At 38.4% G+C, this 18,837-nt stretch overlaps 1 protein-coding gene across 1 annotated transcript in view; it reads left to right on the top strand.

The window, feature by feature from the left end:
• LOC149775587 (uncharacterized) overlaps nucleotides 1-17,825 on the top strand; it is a 30,157-nt gene extending 12,332 nt beyond the window's left edge. The window contains exon 2 of the mRNA XM_089944052.1: nucleotides 14,280-17,825. Within this exon, the coding sequence (XP_089800178.1) occupies nucleotides 14,280-16,567 (2,288 nt within the window). The 3' untranslated portion in view covers nucleotides 16,568-17,825. The remainder of the gene's footprint in view (nucleotides 1-14,279) is intronic.
• The last annotated feature ends 1,012 nt before the right edge of the window (nucleotides 17,826-18,837 follow it).

Below are 18,837 nucleotides of genomic sequence, written 5' to 3'. Positions count from 1 at the left end.
TGAAATACACGCTGTTATCTAACAGCTGTATTCTTTTTTTTAATGTTTTATTCAAATATTTGGTTTCATTTAAATGCCGTGAAACACCATTAATAAGTATTTAAGGGTTTAACGATTCAAGGGAATTCAAATTAACACACACCTTGTGACTGACGCCGCTGTATTAGTCACTTTATATATAAGTTGACTCGTTATAAGCCTGGGGCTTTCGAAAGCCAATTCAACTAATCAAAACTAACCCACGCTCTTGACCCGGGCGTGTGGTTGTCTTTTGTTCACAATCATGCAACCGGGTTAATTTAATTGGGTTGCTTTTGATTGGTTGAATTGGCCGTAGAGTTCCGCCCCGCCGTTTTATGTTTGTGCTGTCTTGTGTCGTCCCATCATCCATCAATCATTTCATTGTAAATATATTCATCCTTAATTAAGTATATGTATATGCCTGCAATCTGCCACAACACTCGAGTGGAGATCTACGGCATTGTACTGTCCATGTATGCCTGCAATCTGCCACAACACTCGAGTGGAGATCTACGGCATTGTACTGTCCATACAAAAAACGGGGTCAAAAATGACCCCAATAATTTTATTAAACTTTAAACTTAAATTTTATTAAAATTTTTGATATTAGAAATAAGATGTTTATAAGAATATGGATTCCCAAGACATCAATAATATATTAACTGAGATTTCAAAATTAAAAAATCAAGGAATTGAATTATCTGATGGTCTCGACAGTGAAAAAATATTATCCGATTATGAGATTATTAACGAACAGTCGAAACGGGGGCGTTTTACCCTGGCCCGCGAGTACTTTTTTATAAAACGATTACAACATACGATTAATGAGAACCTGTACCACAATGACGCAAATGCATTCATTGGACTATTCACTGCCGTTGAAATAATACGAAAAAAACTCGGACGTGTTTATGAACGACGCCGGGAGATTTCTAGTAAGATCAAAAACATTAGAAGGATTATAGACGAAAACTCCGTGGAGCCCCCGATGGTACACTCGGCGGAAAATTAGAAAATTGCGGATCAATTTACAATAATGGTAGGTGAATCACTTACTACTCGGCTAGCCAGAGAGCGGCTAGCAGCGCTTAAAAAGTTCATACCGTTACGAGACAGAGTGAGAGAGAAACTTCAAACGCGACAACAAATGCAAACCGATTTTACTGTTGGAAGCGAACAACTCTTTGCCCCGGTAACTAAAGCGACTAAGGATGTTACAGCGGCAACTGTACCCGTTCTTGGTGCGCTTGAAAAGATAGCGGCAGAGACAAAACAAACAAAAAGGTCTTTAGAAACACTCCCTGCAAAAATAGCGGCTGCTACAACACGGAGGCCACCACCACTCGCTATAACCGAACCACAAGAACCTTATGTTACAATGGCCGACGAGGAAGAATTAGGTGCTACTGCGAAAGAACCAGAAGAAGAAATACCCGAAGAAACACCCGAAGAAACATCGAAAGAAAAAAAGAAAGAGGGAAATATACCCCGTAATGTTCTTAAAAAGTCCGCAATAGATCAAATTAGAGACATCGACGACGATGAAGAATTAGTTAATTTTGTTGCTACAACATCAACTAAGAGCATTCGAGATGAGTATATCAATGAAGGTTACAAGAAAAAAATAACCTCGACGGAGAACTGGGCAAGAATAGTGTATTTAGCGAGTAAACATAGAGAAGCATTACCACATCGTGGTGATCCCGATTACGATAAATTCCTCGAGAAAGTTAAGAGTAGAACACCAAAAAAAGGAAAAGGATACCCTGTTGGTAAAGAATCCTACGGCGTTACCTGCCCTAATAGTGTTCTCAGTGATATATCACGGCTGGAAGTACTAATTGGAGGAAAACGAGCCGGAAATAACTCTACGGAAATAATCAATGAGGCCGCTGATATTTGCAAGCGGTTATTTGCAGGCGGTATTATGGACATTAATGCATATCGAACGCTCATAGACGAACTCGTGGATGATTAATTGGAAAACTGGTGTTTTTAATAAGGATGATCATACACTACAACCATGATAAACCAGTACTCGTCTACGTGGTAAACTCGCGATTGCCTGTTTACCGCGCGTACTATGGAGATGGTCTCGGTAGCACCATTGCGGGGTTATTTACAAGAATGGCTCCAAAAGTAGCGCCGTTAGCCAAACAATTAGGAATGAAGGCTATTGATGTTATTCGTGATAAGGGTATTAGTGCCATTGGAGATGTTGCCGGAAGGGCGTTTTCAGCCGCGCGGGACAAACTAATGTCATTGGTGAAATTCAGGAGAAAAAAACAGAAACCACCGGTAATGCCATCAACGACAGTGATGCCTGCAAATGTCAGTAAAGTAATAAATAACGCCGTGGAAGAAAAATTAGAGTCGTTGGCGACGACTTCGCCATCCGCCGATGCGGCAACCAACGCGCTCATGAACGCGATAGCGGGGAGTGGTTTAAATTCAAAGAATTTACGACGAAAAAATCGCAATTGAAAACATCAACATGATAAATAATAGAATGTTTGCGCGTACCGCTGATCCCGCGTTTGATATGGACGCCCCAGTACGCAGGGATGATTCTGTCCGTGATTATCAATATTATTCTTATTATGCAGCGCAACCCGACCTACGATCGCGAATTGAACTTCAAGTCCAAGATACCAGTAAATATTTTTTGCCGTGTGAAGCGTTTATCGAAATCGAGGGAGAACTCGTGACAAATGCCGCCGATAATGCACCATACGCAGATGACCATCGTGTTCGAGTTGGCTTCGTCAACAACGGTATCATGGCGTTATTTGAGAGCGCCAGATATCTTATTGACGGGCGAGAAATTGAATCAATAGAACGCGAGGTTGATGTTGCAACGACGATAATTGGGTTGGCGAGATACTCGGATGATTATACAAGATCGGCGGGCCCATCTATAATGTTCGCAAAGGACTCCACCGATAACGCTGATCATATTCAGTACATTAACGTGCTGGTGGAAAGAGATACTTCAGTTCCTAATCAAGCTGAAGCAGCCAACCCAGACCGCAGAACAAGACCGGGTGCTGAGTTCAATATCATAAAAAGTACTAACGATAATTTTAATCTAGGGTTTGCAACACGAATAGGAATGTTGCAAGGACCACGCCGAAAGTTTTCATGCGCGATTCCACTCCATCACATATTTGGATTCTGCAGAAATGTTAGAAAAGTCATCTATGGGGCTAAGCATACAATCGCGCTGACGCGAAGGGGCGATGATAACAATGCAATATGGCATGCTGCTGGCGTCGCTGCCGGTAAAGTCATTTTAACTAAAATGGCATTGTGGATGCCGGTGCTGACTCCATCAGTTACCACGGAAGCACGATTGTTAGCATTTATGGAACAGGGAGGGAAATCGTTGTTGAGTTGGCTAGCGGTAACAACTGATGCTAAAGAGGATAACGTCGCCGATACGTTTACATGGCACCTAGCATCAAAACAAGGTGTTTCAGCCCCGCGTCATATATTCATAGCGCTACAGAATAGGGAACGATTGGGTAATCAAGAACGCAGCCATATGATATTTGATCGATTAGGAGTCATGGAGGTTTCGCTGAGAATAAACGGACAACAGGAACCATCCGAGGATATACAGCTTAATTACGGTGACAACCATGTCGCACGTGTGTATCATCGATTGCTGTCGTATATGGGTCGTGATCAAAACGTCGACACTGGTTTGCAAATATCACAACTTGATTTTAAAAACCTGTATCCGATTTATTACTTTTCGTTGGAACATCTTGATTTAACGAGACAATCCGTCGTTGATATACACTTCCGAGCTCGTATAGCCCCAGCTGGTGTTAATAACAGAGCGGTCGCTGTCATTCTCAGCGATAAATCAATGCTGCTAGAAGGTGTTGGTGGACGAATGAGAATCGTTGATGCGCCAGTGGAAAACATGTAATTGAAAGCACAAAACGCGTTTACAATAAAATGTCGTATAGTGTCGTCAATGTAGAGTTGACTGATGGTCAAGTCAAGAAATTACGATCAAAGTCGGCTAAACAATGCGGGATCACAATAACGCTGAAGCCGTCACAGATGGCGGGTGGTAATCATAAGATATCGTTGACGGCGCGTCAAATAAAACATTTCAATGATGCGATGAAGAATAAAAAGGGTGTTCAAATAGATTTTTCAGCCGCAGCAATTAAAAACATGGAAAAGACCGGTGGGATATTTCCGCTGTTAGCTGCGATTCCGGCATTGATTGCCGCGGCCGCACCAGCAGTGGCTAAGGCGGCGGCGTTAGGAGCCGTTGGTACCGCGGCGGGGATGGCATTGAAGAAGGCAACCGGGAAAGGCTACAAAAAAAAACGACCCGTGGCCGGAAAGGGTCTAAGACTACCGGGAACCCCGTATTCATGGTACTCGGGAAAGGGTCTAAGACTACCGGGAACCGTTTATTGACTCGGGAGTCAATGACTCCTGAGTCTATGACTCCAATGTCTAATTTTGATTTAATAGACGCCGCAAACGCGTTAGCGATAAAAAACTTCAGAGGTGTTTTTATGAGGGATCAATTACCGACAAAACCAAGGAATATTGAAACCGGTATAATTAACCTCGATGGGTCCTCCGGAGCGGGAACTCATTGGGTTGCATACGCGATTGATCCGCGTGCGATCGTCTATTTTGATTCATACGGGTTAGCTCCGCCGAAAGAGTTTATGCGGTATATCCGGGCGTGTTCAGCCCGGGCGTGTTCAGCCCGGGTTTTTTATTCCACGCTGCCAACACAACAATTAAGTGACCCACCGATATGTGGCCGCGAGGTATTGAACGTACTTGCGGCGATTTCATCATCGCGGAAACCACCTCATGTGGTTGTAAACGAATATACTAGTGGGGTCGTAGAGGCCCGGCGGGTTAATTAGAAACGCTGGTTTTTTTTACAATAACGATGATTGATATCTGGGGACGACCGGTTTCGGCGCTGAAAAAGCCCACGGAAACGCCCGCCACCGATGACATAAAAAAACTAATTGAGGATGAAATCGCTGATACGTTGAACTTAACCAGTGTTGACCCAGATGAAATAGTTGTATTTCAAGACCGCCAGGGTAAATTGAAATCCAGTAATGTGTCGCTGAATGACGTTTTAATACGACAGCGTGATACCGCCGAGGGCACTATCGCGTTGTATACCGGCGACGGACGACTCAAACCGGGTGAATCCATCTTGACAATAAATGGAAAAATAAGTACACTTGGCGACAATTATATAACCATGTCAAATTCGTTAAAGGATTTACGTGGTGAATTTAACTTTCATGGAGAACAGTTCAGGTCGATGATAACGCACGTCAGCGAAATGCGAGACATTGTCAATAGTTTTTTTCGGGGACCCCCGACGGCAGACGAACCAAATCTTGTAATAATAAAAAATGCTATTTCGGATCTTATGGAGATGTCGGCCAATTTACCCCCGTTGCGAAAAAATGTTAACAGGATCGATGACAACTTTGATAAATTCTTTGGTAAAAAAAATACCAAGCCGGATGAGATTACAATAACTATAAATGATATCACTGCGTATGGACAGGAAATAAAAACAATCAAAACTGATGTTGCAACAAACAAAAGGAGTGTAGACGCGCATGAACGGGAAATAGAAATAATCGGCGCTAATGTTGCAACGATCATAAATAATGTAGACTCGCATGGACGGAAAATAGAAACAATCAAAACTGATGTTACAACGATCATAAATAATATGGACGCGCATACACAGGAAATAGGAACAATCAAAACTGATATTGAAGCGAACAAAAAGGGTGTGGACGCGCATACACAGGAAATAGGAACAATCAAAACTGATGTCGAAGCGAACAAAAAAAATGTAGACGCGTATTGGCGGGGAATAGGATTAATCAAAACTGATGTTGCAGCGAACAAAAAAGGTATAGACGTGCATACATATGAAATAGGAACAATCAAACTTGATGTTGCAGCAAACAAAAAAAGTATGACCGAGAATACACGGGAAATAGAAACAATCAAAACTAATGTTGCAGCGAACAAGAATAATATAGACGCGCATTGGCAGGAAGTAGGAATAATCAGAACTGATGTTGAAGCGATTAAAGACGGGCTACCGAGAGTAGCAGAGCAATTTGAAAAAATAAAAATCCCTCATGAGAACATCATCAACACAGTATACACAATTCGGCATGGATCATTCGATTGGACTCCTACACAGAATACAGTAAATATCACCGCAACTGTTAAGGGCATTTATCGATTGACACTGATTTCAATGATGCAGTTTAATATATTATCGTCGAGTTCATCCGGGTTTAACAATACAATATCAACAATTATAGACAAGAACGCAACTGAAAAGTTTACAATTTATGCCGTTGATAGAAATCTAGCCGGGGCAAACATTACATGGTATGTGGAATTTGTAGCGAATCTAAGTAATTAAAAACACTAGTTCTTTTAAAATAAAAATGACCACCAAGGAAATTGAATCAGAGGTATCACCGACGTCACATCAATATCGATTCGATACCGCAAAAGAATTCTCCGCGAACTTGAAAACGCTTTCCGAACAATACCGTGCAAAAATAAAAAAATACCGCCGAAAAATAACCGCCATCGACGCGGTCGTGTACTCGGTGTCGGGTATAGTGGCCGGTACCGGTGTTATTTTATCCACGGTGACCACGATAGCCCCGATCGCTGTTCCAATCGCTGTCTCCGCGATGACAACAGTTGCTGGAGTCGCCAACGCAATCACTAGGAAGATATCATCGTGTTTTCAGAAAAAACTCAACGAGTATACAGTAAAACATCAAATAGTATCCGACGCGTACTCGAAATTATCCGGGTTGATCTCGTTGTCAATTGATAATTTGTTCGTATCCGATGTTGAATTCTCCACGATGGTCCAGTTGTATAGCTCCGCGATGTCAAAAATCGAGGATTTTCAACTGGAAGCCGGAACCACCTGGTTGCTGAAATTAGACACTAAAGACAACGAATAATAATAATGTCGCTGAACCCCGAAGGGTTTCAATTACTTCAGCGGATCGCGGAGAACACCACTCCGGTACAAACAAATATGATATCAATAACGTCAACGAAACCCGAATTCAGTGTGAACTTCCCGTCGCCGGTTCCAGTGAAGGAAATAGCGCTGGCAAAATTGCGAGTATATCACAGTTGGCCTAATATTCGAGCGGACGCATTTAACGGACAACAACCTAATAACTCGCTGGTTTTTGCACGGAAAAATAAACCCGATGGGACCCCAGACTGGGAGGAGGTTACAATACCAACTGGGTCATACCAAATAGAGCAAATCAATAAAGAATTTCAACGCAGAATAAAATCGATCACAGGAAAGGAATCAAAAATCGCTATTACGGTTCATGAACCGACGTTATCATCGACGATTGAAATAAGCACACCGGGTATATGGTTGATATTTATAACAGTTCAATAAGAACCATACTAGGATGGCCTAAGAATCCACCCGCGGATTTGCACACAAATGTGCAATCGTATCATGAGATTAATCCCAGTTATCTGAATGATTTGTCTATTATAAGAAACACGTTATTACCCAGCGAGTTTATATTTCAAGACAGGAATACCATGCAATGGTTTTTTCCGTATAAGAAAACTCCTGAATTGTCAGCCAAGGTCACAGTTCGTTTAGATGATATCACTGGTGCGTTTGCCGAGATTAATCATTATTACCAATTACAACTAGAACAGCTACGAGAGACAAAAGCACAAAAACACGTTGAGGTGTTAAATCAACTTATATCAGACATGGAATATATCAATGAACGAATCGTTAAAGTAATATCCGATAGCAGCGATGATAATAAACAAAAATTCCTAACCGGGTATAATATCACAGAAGCCGATTTACCCGATTTCAAGTTTCCAGGATACAACGCGCCAGAACTAAGAAAGTCTCTTAATGATTTTCTCGATCCATCAACTTATATCCTCAGACACGATAACGGAGATGGTGGTAGGCATATTGCTCCATACAACGTAAATATCGCATCGGTGATAGCAATCAATCTAGTGTGTGATGTTATCGAAGGGAGTTACCAGGTAGATACCAATCAATCAAATCAAGCTCAACAGGGATATATCCTTTATTCATTTTCACCAACAGCCCCTCCGGGATTTTTAATCGTTGAGAATCCGATTAATCCGGTCTATATGCGATGCCATGATCGGTTTTTAACGAGAATTAATTTTAAACTCACCGATCAGTCAAATAACCTAATTGATCTACAGGAGGAGGAGTTAGTGATCACTCTGTTTGTAAGATCATTGTAAGCAGCAGAGGGGGCGATGACATCGACGCGGTCGTCGATGTGCTTACCGGACGCTGACGACGCTGGGGATCGGCGCGCAGAAGGTGTTAATTAAACCAAATGACGACGCGACGATCCCCCAACGACGTCGTCGTTTTTTTTTTACCAGCGCTGACTACACCGGATCCGCTGAGTGCAGAAGTAATAATTAAGCAAAATGACGATTGGACAAAATGTCGGATTCGCCCCCTCTGCTGCTAAACAAACAAAGGCACTACAATTTTAAAATATTAGATTAATGAACATGACAAGCAGTATAATATTAGAACCGCTGAAGCAAGATATCACATGAGAAACATGGCTGAAAATCCTAGACGTTCTATAAATTGATTGTTACCATAGATGGCTAAAATTTACAACGCAAAGATTATGTAGAAATGGTCACTTAAGTCCATTTCATCGTTAGTTTTATCGAATCTTGATTTAAAAAATAAGGTTCCAAAGTCAAACACAATCGTCACTGAAAAGGTATCAGAGAACGATAAAATATCTTTGGTAAAATATATTAAGGAGTATAAAAGAGGAATTATATAGTTTGTTTTTCGGTATCGACTTTTTTGCATGGTAGACGGACACTTCTAGGCTTAAGAGTGTCATGGTAATGCTTTTCAGAGGTAAAAAATGCATCAACGACAAAACAACCAATACACATTATTTATCAATCATTTGTTTTCTCGTTTTGTTATGCTTTGCTTTGCATTCCAGAAACCCTGCCCCTTTCAGTATAATCATTATATTCTGTTAACATGTTAATTCTCTATGTTAAAAAGCTCTCGCACTTACACTCAATATAGGCAGGTTTCTGCCTAGTCTAAGCGACAAAAATTCAATGAAGCATCTAATTCCATTTCATATCATTGAACCGTCGTTAAGTCCATTTTGTAAACTGCCCAGGTTGTCAGTTGGATACAAAATTTCCATCAATGTCACAGTATAAACATTTGTCAATGATTTTGAAATTAACGGGTTCCGCATTGATGAATATTTTATGTCTCCTTGATTAAGTTCATATCCATTTTCTGCATCTCTTTTTCAGTAAAAATATATCTATTTTCTGTTTGTACAATCTGTTTGCAACAACTACGTTCAATTTCTGTTTTTAATCTTGCATTTTTTCTACCTGAGTGTAACTTTGCGGAGCTCACTGCCTGGAAAAAGACTCTTTTCCGTTTATTACCGATAAAGTTATCGTTTGTGTCGTCTCCAATAACAATTATACATTTATCGAAGGTACCACTCCGGTGGCCTAAGTGGTTAAAGCATTTGCCTGGGATGTGGGAGGCCGGGGCTTTGAACCCCGTCCGAGTCATGCCAAATACTTATAAAAATGGTACTTGCAGCTGCCTTGCTTGGCGCTCAGCATTAAGAGGTTAGTCTTAATACTGGTTGGTCTGGTGTCAGGATAACGTTACAGGGTGGGACACGATGCTACATGTCAGGGGCATGATGCCCCAGTGCTAGATATCACTATAAATTATAACGCTGTAGATACCGTAGCGATATGACCGCAACATTGTTAAAGCTACATTAAAAACCCATATTACACTGTACCGAAATGATGCTAAAGTTCAATGGCTGATGCACAGTCTTTGCATCTGAAAAAAGGAGAAAAGGAAGAACATTGTGACGGTTTTGAAAGAAAACAAATAGAAAACTCTTGACATGAACCTCGTGATAGTGTACAAGAACAAGATTAAATACAGTACATCGTTATAGTAGTTTTGATAAACTAGGAGGTATACTCCTTGAACTAGAATTAAATGAAATTTAGTTGAAGGAACTATTACAAAAGTCTGGTCATAAAGTCGGCTTGCACATTGTACGTGCATTTCCAAGATACATGTATAGAGATATTCCAAGTAAAAACTATTATTTCCAAACTTTAACTTTTTAAATTTGCTATTAAATGCATTTGAAACAGATGAAGTGCTGAAAACAGAAACTAAGATATATGTCCAAGCAATGAAAAACTCTTTTTCAAAAATAGTTACAAAATGGTGAAAAATAAGAGGTCAAATTGGATCGAAATCTAACACAGCAGGAGAGACCTGTTTTAGAGAAAGTAATATGAAAATGCTGAATCAAGCGTTAACAAAACTTTATTGTTGAATGAAAGATTAAAACACCTATTTAAAGGAAAGGGTGTAACAATAGCTGTTGTGTAGCACTGTAGCAGGCATGTGTTACTCTTTCTAATGTTAACACTGTGACAGGCAAGTAAGTAGTAACTGAGAAGAAGCTGTTCTGTCAGGATCCAGGAAGAATATATGATTCGCTTGTTGACAGAGTTCTGAAGGTCTTAAAATATATAGTTCGTTATTTCTTTGAGTTAATCGTAAATAAAAGTGTCATCGGCTTTGGCCGGTGGCATTAGATGTGTGCTGTGATGGTTGCTTAAGATTGCTGGGCAATTGTCTTTTCTTTTTTTTTTTAATTTCTTTAGATAATCATATAATTTTCCTTATCCTAGCATTAGAAGGATTTTGCTTATTTGTACTGTGTCGTAACAAAAAAACCTAACTCAGTTGATCATATTTCCATTTGAGGTTCTTCTTTGTCTCCAACGCACGCTTCCCCATTTAGTTAAAAGCATCCCAAACGAATTATTTATTTCACAATATATACTCGGTTTTGACATGTACCATTTAAATGTCTATCAGATGGCATTAGCAGATGTAACAGTAAGACACTTGTTTCCATAGTCATTGTGTTCCACAATGTTTACATTGTCATCTATCTACAATTTTATGTCTCACTGTCAAATCTTTTTTTTAGCCTTTGGAATAACATTCTTCACTTCACTATATCGATGGATGTGCTTAATCCCCTGTTAAATGAGTCACTATTATTTAACCGGTATCACAGATTTCCTGTCACCACTAATAGCATTGTCCAAAACCACTACTGAAGGCGATATGCATTATTACCGAATCTTGCCATAATGTTGTTATTTGGATCTGACCTTGTTAACCTGCAATCAATAGTTCAACACTCAGTTTACCTGTCTTGAATAATAGAAATAGATCTTGTAACAGATGTTATGTTTTCAACTTGTGCGCCTAATATGCAAAATTATATGTGACCTTCCAGTTTGGTCCAGTCTTGATAATCTTTCTTATAAGAGTTTTTGACTATCGTGTAGATACATTTTATGTTACAGAATTAATCTTATCGCATGTTTGTGTAATCAGAAAATACCATCGTAACGGTCAGTGTGATTCTTGTTTGCAGTAAAACGCATTCTTTAATAACGGTTTAGTTATCTTCCTTAAATCTAACATATGTCATCAGCAATGACGTTTTATTTTCATAGATTCATTCCCAATCATAATTTGCTGGCTGGCTGTTACAATAAATTGTTTAATATTTATTATGGTGTTGACAGGTTTAAAACAATTTGACTTTGTATACGTTTGTTACACTCTGATAGCATTATATGTTTTGAAAGTAAATATGAAACCTGTAAGATGATTTGATTAATTCTGAATATTTTGATAAATTCTACCACAACCGGATGACACAATGATGGGCAGTCACATTCATTTAGATTTTTGGAGTCGTTCAGATTTCTTGTGTTCCTGTTGTAAGTCGGCAGATGTGTTTTATGTTGTATTTATACATTATTAGAGAGGAAAACCATTTGGACTGTTCAATGCAAATAGTCATTGCTTATTATTTGGACTATAATATTATTCTGGAACTTTTATAAATAATTCGAAGGAATTCTGGACAATGCCATCTTGACAACGTAATGGTTCTTGGAGGAACAGTACATTTCTGGTGTTGTAATTTATTAGGAATTTTTCATTCATTTAGGAAATTCATTAATCCTTTATAAGGATTAGTTTGAATTCACTTCATAATATTGTAAGGTCCTTTCATATTTTTCGTTTATAAATTTGATAATTAAATTGTTTGTTAGGTTCTACTAAACTTGTTGGTTTGGCTTCTTTATGTAACTTAGTGTATGACAATAGATTCGTAACAATAAATTAGACCCGTATCACCTCGTGTTTATTAATTTTGTGGTTATTCTTTTTAACTGAAGTTTTTCTGAATATCCAGTTACTTTTTACATTATCCTTTGTCTTGTTAAACACTTTCGAAGACTAATTTGTAGTTTTCAAAATTAAATTGGACTTTTTATAGATTGATTGATTTGTAGTAAAAATTAAATTTATATTTTGGATCTTATTTCTTTCACTTTTTGTAGTGGTGATTTTTACCCTGTTTTAATCTGCACAATGGTGTTGCTTATTGGTTATATTGTTGGATGAAAAATCTTCGTGTTTACGATCAGCATAAATTCATATATCATAAACGTTCTAAGGCTTCCATTTTCAAATGTGATGTTATTTCGGTTTACATTTATAACCTTCTAGAAATGTGTTAAAAATCAAGTTTTCATAATCCTGTATACTTTAATTTGTGTACACTTCTTCCGTAGGCACTGATACACGCGTCGTTTATTTTAATGCACAATGTTACCAGCTAGTTCTCAGTTGGTAAAGTTTCATCATATCCTTTCGTTTCCTTTAAATTTTATAAATGTAAATGTTTGTTATTGATTAAAATTGGTCTTCAAGATCGTTTCAACTTTGTATATGTTATCCTATTAGTCATATATAGATAACTCTTGTCATAAATCATGCAATGTGTATCCTATCTGTTCAAGTCTTCCGATATATAACGTAGTCGAACATATACAATTACTTGCCTTGCTATAACTGTTTCCTTGCTTATGTTCGGAAGGTATTCATTTTAGACGTTTTTCACTTTCTGCACTTTAATATCCTGGCCGTTTTACCAACATTAAATATTGTTATTCCTCATGTATGCTTTGTGGGATTAATGGAACAGGTCACCCTATAGAACTGCAATATCTTCCTCTTGGCTTACTTCCACCAGAGCTATATATAATGATATATGATCAATGTTATCATTTACCGCAATTACCTTGGGTAAAACGTCAGCCAGTTTCTGTTTTAAATTTTAGTGAAATACTTCCATGTTTTGATTTTAATTGTTTAGCAAATCCCTTGTATATTCAGCTATGAATATTAACCTCATCAAACTATATGTTTTCAGGTTTTGCATTAAAAAACTTTGATTACCAGTATCTTGTTTGTAAACCCCAAATGCATTTTGAATATATATATATATATATATATATATATATATATATATATATATATATATATATATATATATATATATATATATATATATATATATATATATAATGTACTAACAAATTGCTCACAAGACTGTGATTATGCAAGCTAGTCTTACTACCCCTGTAACTGTTCATGCAAGCTTAACGCATTCATCACTTCTTTTGAGGATCCTAAACTGAATTGTATGTGTTTGGAGTATCGTGAGGAGTTATCGTATTCCCCTTATACTATTACTGTTTCAATTTGACTATATATAAAATCAGCGAACCATGTCTTGGATACAGATGAGTTCATTTCCAAGCACTCGAATACTTTAAGTGCTCAGTTAATCTATGAAGAATATTACCTTGTTTAAATGCCATACAAAAGTAATTACTACCTTTATTATAAAGTTCATAGGTGTCTTATTTTGATAAAGCTTGAACGTCATTATGGCGTTAAATTACTGAAAGAAAATATATTTCCAAAGTTGGTTTGTCTCGCCCAGTAAATCTTGAATAAGTCAGAAAAAAAAAACTTCCCTTTATAAGTGGTAAATATTTCTCACGTGACCTTTACATCTCTTATAATTTAGCTCAAACGCTCATAATGATACTGCAAAAGCTAAACATAATCTCAAAAGGAAACCCAGAGTTCTTGTTTAAATGTCAGAAACGTTACGTGTGTGTTCTTTCCTCATTGCATTTTTATTTATTTTCAGCCAAAGGGTTAGGAGCTACAGTGATGGAGCATACAGAGAAGGAATCCCAAGCGCTGTTTAATTTCCTGGACAGTATTCAGCTCAGCGAGGTGGACATAAAATCCCGTATATCTCTCTTCAGTCGCCTGGAGGCAATAGCCGGTGCTGTGGACTATCAACCGGACTATCAACCAACAACCATCTCCGGCAGCACCATGGATGGTATCTGTTGGAAAGGTTACATGTCTGATCTTGACACCATGCTGAAATTTACATATGTCATGGTTATTGATGAAGGCAAAAGTCCTGAAAAGTTTGATGGCCACGTATTTCTGTTGGCGGACACTAACGTCCATCCGGGATATACAAGGCTGAAGTTAATGAAGGAAGCCCCTTTGAGAGAAAACAATATATTTTCCATGACACCCGGAGGTGCAAAATCTTTTTGTAATGAAGAGAATGGAGAGTATTTTTTGTCCGCCTTTAAATTTAAGGCAGCTTTTAATATGTACCAACAAGTGCCACAAAAGCCACCATGGATTGTACAAACGAGTTACAGCTATGGAATTGAATGGCCTGATGAAGAGGAGATACTGGAGCATGGCCCGTCACTTTGCTTCACAGATATATCCAAAGAAGACGAAACGTCAAATGATGCAGTACCTTGTTTCCAGTGTCCGGAATGGCCAAGACAGGCTGCTGAATGGGTCACACGAAAGCGTGGGCATTGGCCGTCACGTGAAACAGTTGATCATATTGTTTCTCAGGGATGTCGTGTTGTACCAGTTGGCCCTCGAGGCAGCAAAACCAGACATCTAGAATGGAGACTTTCTTTCGCACTAGCGGAGCGTGAACTTATCAAAAGCTTCAACAACACTCAACACAAATGCTACGCTCTACTTAAAATGTTGCTTAAAGAAGCCATCGATGAAGAAGTAAAGGATGTTCTGTCATCGTTCAGCATGAAGAACATTCTTCTATGGACGATAGAAAACACGGAAGCAGACTTATGGCGTCCAGAGAAGATAACAGTTGCCTTCATGGAATGCTTGAAGAACCTCATCGAGTGGGTTAAAGAAAGTAGATGCCCGAGCTATTTTGTGCCCGAAAATAATGTGTTTGAGCTGAAGGTGTTCGGGGAGAATCAACAGAAGTTGCTGCCAATCTTAGAGAAGTATGCATCAGAAAATTGGAGATGCCTTCTACGTTGCCGTACATTTAGAGAAGAGACGAGGTTTGTAGAACTTATTGAAGATGAGAGCGATGCCAGTTTAGCTATTGCTATTGACACCTACAGGGCAACTGATTCGGCTGTAATATGGTTTGATCATGATATGCGACTCTTTCCGAGATATGAACATGCCCGAGCTGAGCTCATGACGTATTTGAGCAGCCAAGATGACATTGCAATGGCAATTCTGAATCATCTCCAGGTGATTCAACGACTTACTGAGGAACGTTCGCCAACAAAATTTCACAGAGAAGTGATACAGCCACTGATCTTGTCAATTGAGTCCAGTCTAGGTTCGCACTTGTATGCCATGCATAAAGCAGAAGAAAGTATGAACAGGAAAATAGAGACAGGTGATGTTCTGCAAATGGCTCAAGAGCACCTTACGCGCGGAAAAGAGTCAGACGCAACATCCGGACCATTGAAGCTTGCAAATTTTCATTACATGACTGGGAATACGACAGGATGCCTCGAACTTACACAGACCGTCATGGACAACAATCACTTGTTGCCAACCTATGTGCCACAGTTTCTCCCAACGCTACTTGAACCCACTGAGATGCAGATCTTAGGGTACAAAGCCTTTGTTGAAAGTTCAGTTTCAGTACCACTGGAATATCGGTTCAAAACATCAGCAGCCCATCCAGTTATTTTCCTCCCCACTGAAATCGAAGCTGTCCCTGATGCCGTCAAATTCCAGCTCAGAAGCCCAATACCGGAAGCAATGGAATATACATATTGGCTAAAATGGGCTGTTTATGATCATCTGGTTTACGCCCATTTTCTCCGATTCATGTGCTTCAGGGCAATGAATGATGATGAAAACGCAACAGTGGAACTGGAGTCAATTGAAGATATGTTGCGCAAAGGAGCAGTCGCGTACGAGGTGGCAGCTTTCAACCTTCTTGGATATTCATACATCACATTGAATGACATTGAAAAGGCGACAAGGTACCTGTTGAAAGCCAATGAAAGGGCACTGTCGCCGGAAGCCACAGTATACCAGCTTGGTGACACTCTTTCTTCTTTTCTCCAGGGCGGAAAGAAAAATAAATACAAAGGATCAAGAAACAAATGAAAGTCAAATAAGACATACAGACTTACGTAAATGTAACCTACTGATTAAAACAGTATCCAGAATTATATAGAACAATCCATTTACTATGAACATTCTTTGAATTTACAGATGTTTTACAGTTCTGATTTTCAAGGTTGCTAGCATTTATGTTCTTCGTATGACAAATTTAGGATGTTCTGTCTTTGCCAGAAATTTCTCTATGCTCATAGATAGGCGTCATCTTCAATTCATTTTAGAAAAATTAAGGATTTAAGCCATCTTTTTGCACAGAAAGAGTCCGGCATTCTTGTTCTCATTCACATTCATTAGAGTGAAGCCCAGAATGGAGCAAGAAGTCATCCACAGTATCGGTCTACTAGTAAGGCATCTCTGCAAGAACTAAACTTTCGGTTCAAAGGCTATTCATGGCGATGAGTTGAGTGCCTCTCCATAATGTTATACAAACGAGAGGTGCATAGAGAATAAATAATTTTTAAATTATTTTCTTGAATATAAGAGACTAATTTTGCTGTCTTTTGTGTGCCACTTGATACCTCGTCGAAATTAGTCATTATAATACCAAGTCTAGTACCTGATTTATTATTTTCTGGACTCATTTTCTGATATATATATATATATATATATATATATATATATATATATATATATATATATATATATATATATATATATGAACGGGTGATTTGTAATGAATGTTCTATTGTGCATTGTCTTTGTAGAATTTCATTGTTGTTTTGTGAAATGTATAGGAAACATGTAGTGTCTTTCAATGCAAATATTCTAATATTCAGAAATATTTAGGAATGATTTCTGTTTAATCAGTAGAGGACTCTGATTACAGATGGTTATACAGAAACAACGAAAATTTTCTTGAGTAGGTGTTCCGGAATGGTTTTGGTTTCATTTGATTGTATTAATATGAACGGATAGGAAACAACTGCAGTAATTTCCTGACCTCACACTAGCAGAACCAGCCATCGTACCCCCAGTAACGAAAGCTAACGAAAGACAAAATGCTGGTAGTTTTATTCCTTTGCAAGAAAACGAAATGGACATACGCTGACAAGATGAGAGACTCAATATCATTTTTAATAAGGTGTGATTGGAATATTTGTACATTTTTTGGACAAATGTGGACCATGGAGTAAACATTTATGTCCATTGCAAACATTTCAGAATTACAAAGTGTGTCCTCCCTTAGTAATTATATCATTATATTGACACCTGTCTTGTATTAAATTCTATATCCAAATGTTAAGTTGTGTCTTGTGAATTTTATATACTCACTCTTCATTCTGATGTTTTCTCATTATGAACGTTTTGAAATTTAGCCTATGGGTCATTCATTCCTCTTCCTTCAGATCCCATCATTCGTATCCTTGCTTGAGTGTAGTATTCATCTGAAGTTCTTCAGTCAACGTAAGCATAAGGAAACAGGGGACACTGAGTGTCCGAGTGGTCTAAAGCGCTCACCGTTACGGATCAGTGTTATCTCACCTCTGTCAACATGGGTTCGAGTCTTGGATTCGGCCAATGTGGGTATGTGAGAAATCTTGCCAGTAGCTTCTCGTGGGTCAATGGTTCTTTCTGGGGTTTTCCTGGGTGTCGTCCACTATTAATACTGGCCGCCATGTCATATGTTAGAAATCGATTACACATACCTTTAAATGGTATTCCAATTATTTTGCTAGGTCTTGCATGATTATTATACAACCGTCCCGCGAAATTTAGTGGACATTTTTAGACGACCTCAGCCAATAGGAATGATCCAATGTAACAGAAATGAATGTCGCGCTATGGTATCTCATTGATAGCGCCACGTATGGAATAACTGTGTGACCTCCTGCACTGTTAATAACTTGGCGGATATATGACTGAATGTAATACTCAGCTGTCATTATCAAAATCTATGGCGATCGACAATTTTAATACGGAAGTTTATCGATGACAACGAAGGCACAGATCACCCAACAATTAGAAATGAACATATTTATACACATATATATTTGTATTAAATTTTAGAATAATAAATAATATTCCATTTCAAATCAATAAAGGCGCATGCACGAAAATCTTGACGTGCACTTACCAGTCTAGACTCCAATCAGACGTGTATTATTGTATATAATGACAAAGTCCCTTTTACTAACAATTATGAATATTTGTGTCTAAATTCGCGAGTTCATGTGGGTTTTTCTCAAAATCGATAACTTTTGTTTAAACATTATGGGATTGCGGGTTACTTGCAAGATTTACTTACGTATTGCAAA

Source organism: Sinohyriopsis cumingii, chromosome 19 (genome assembly GCF_028554795.1).
Source record: "Sinohyriopsis cumingii isolate HCF-2022 chromosome 19, ASM2855479v2, whole genome shotgun sequence".
NCBI lineage: Eukaryota > Metazoa > Mollusca > Bivalvia > Unionida > Unionidae > Sinohyriopsis > Sinohyriopsis cumingii.
The sequence above is the reverse complement of the archived record's forward strand: the minus strand, read 5'-3'. Positions and strand labels throughout refer to the sequence as shown.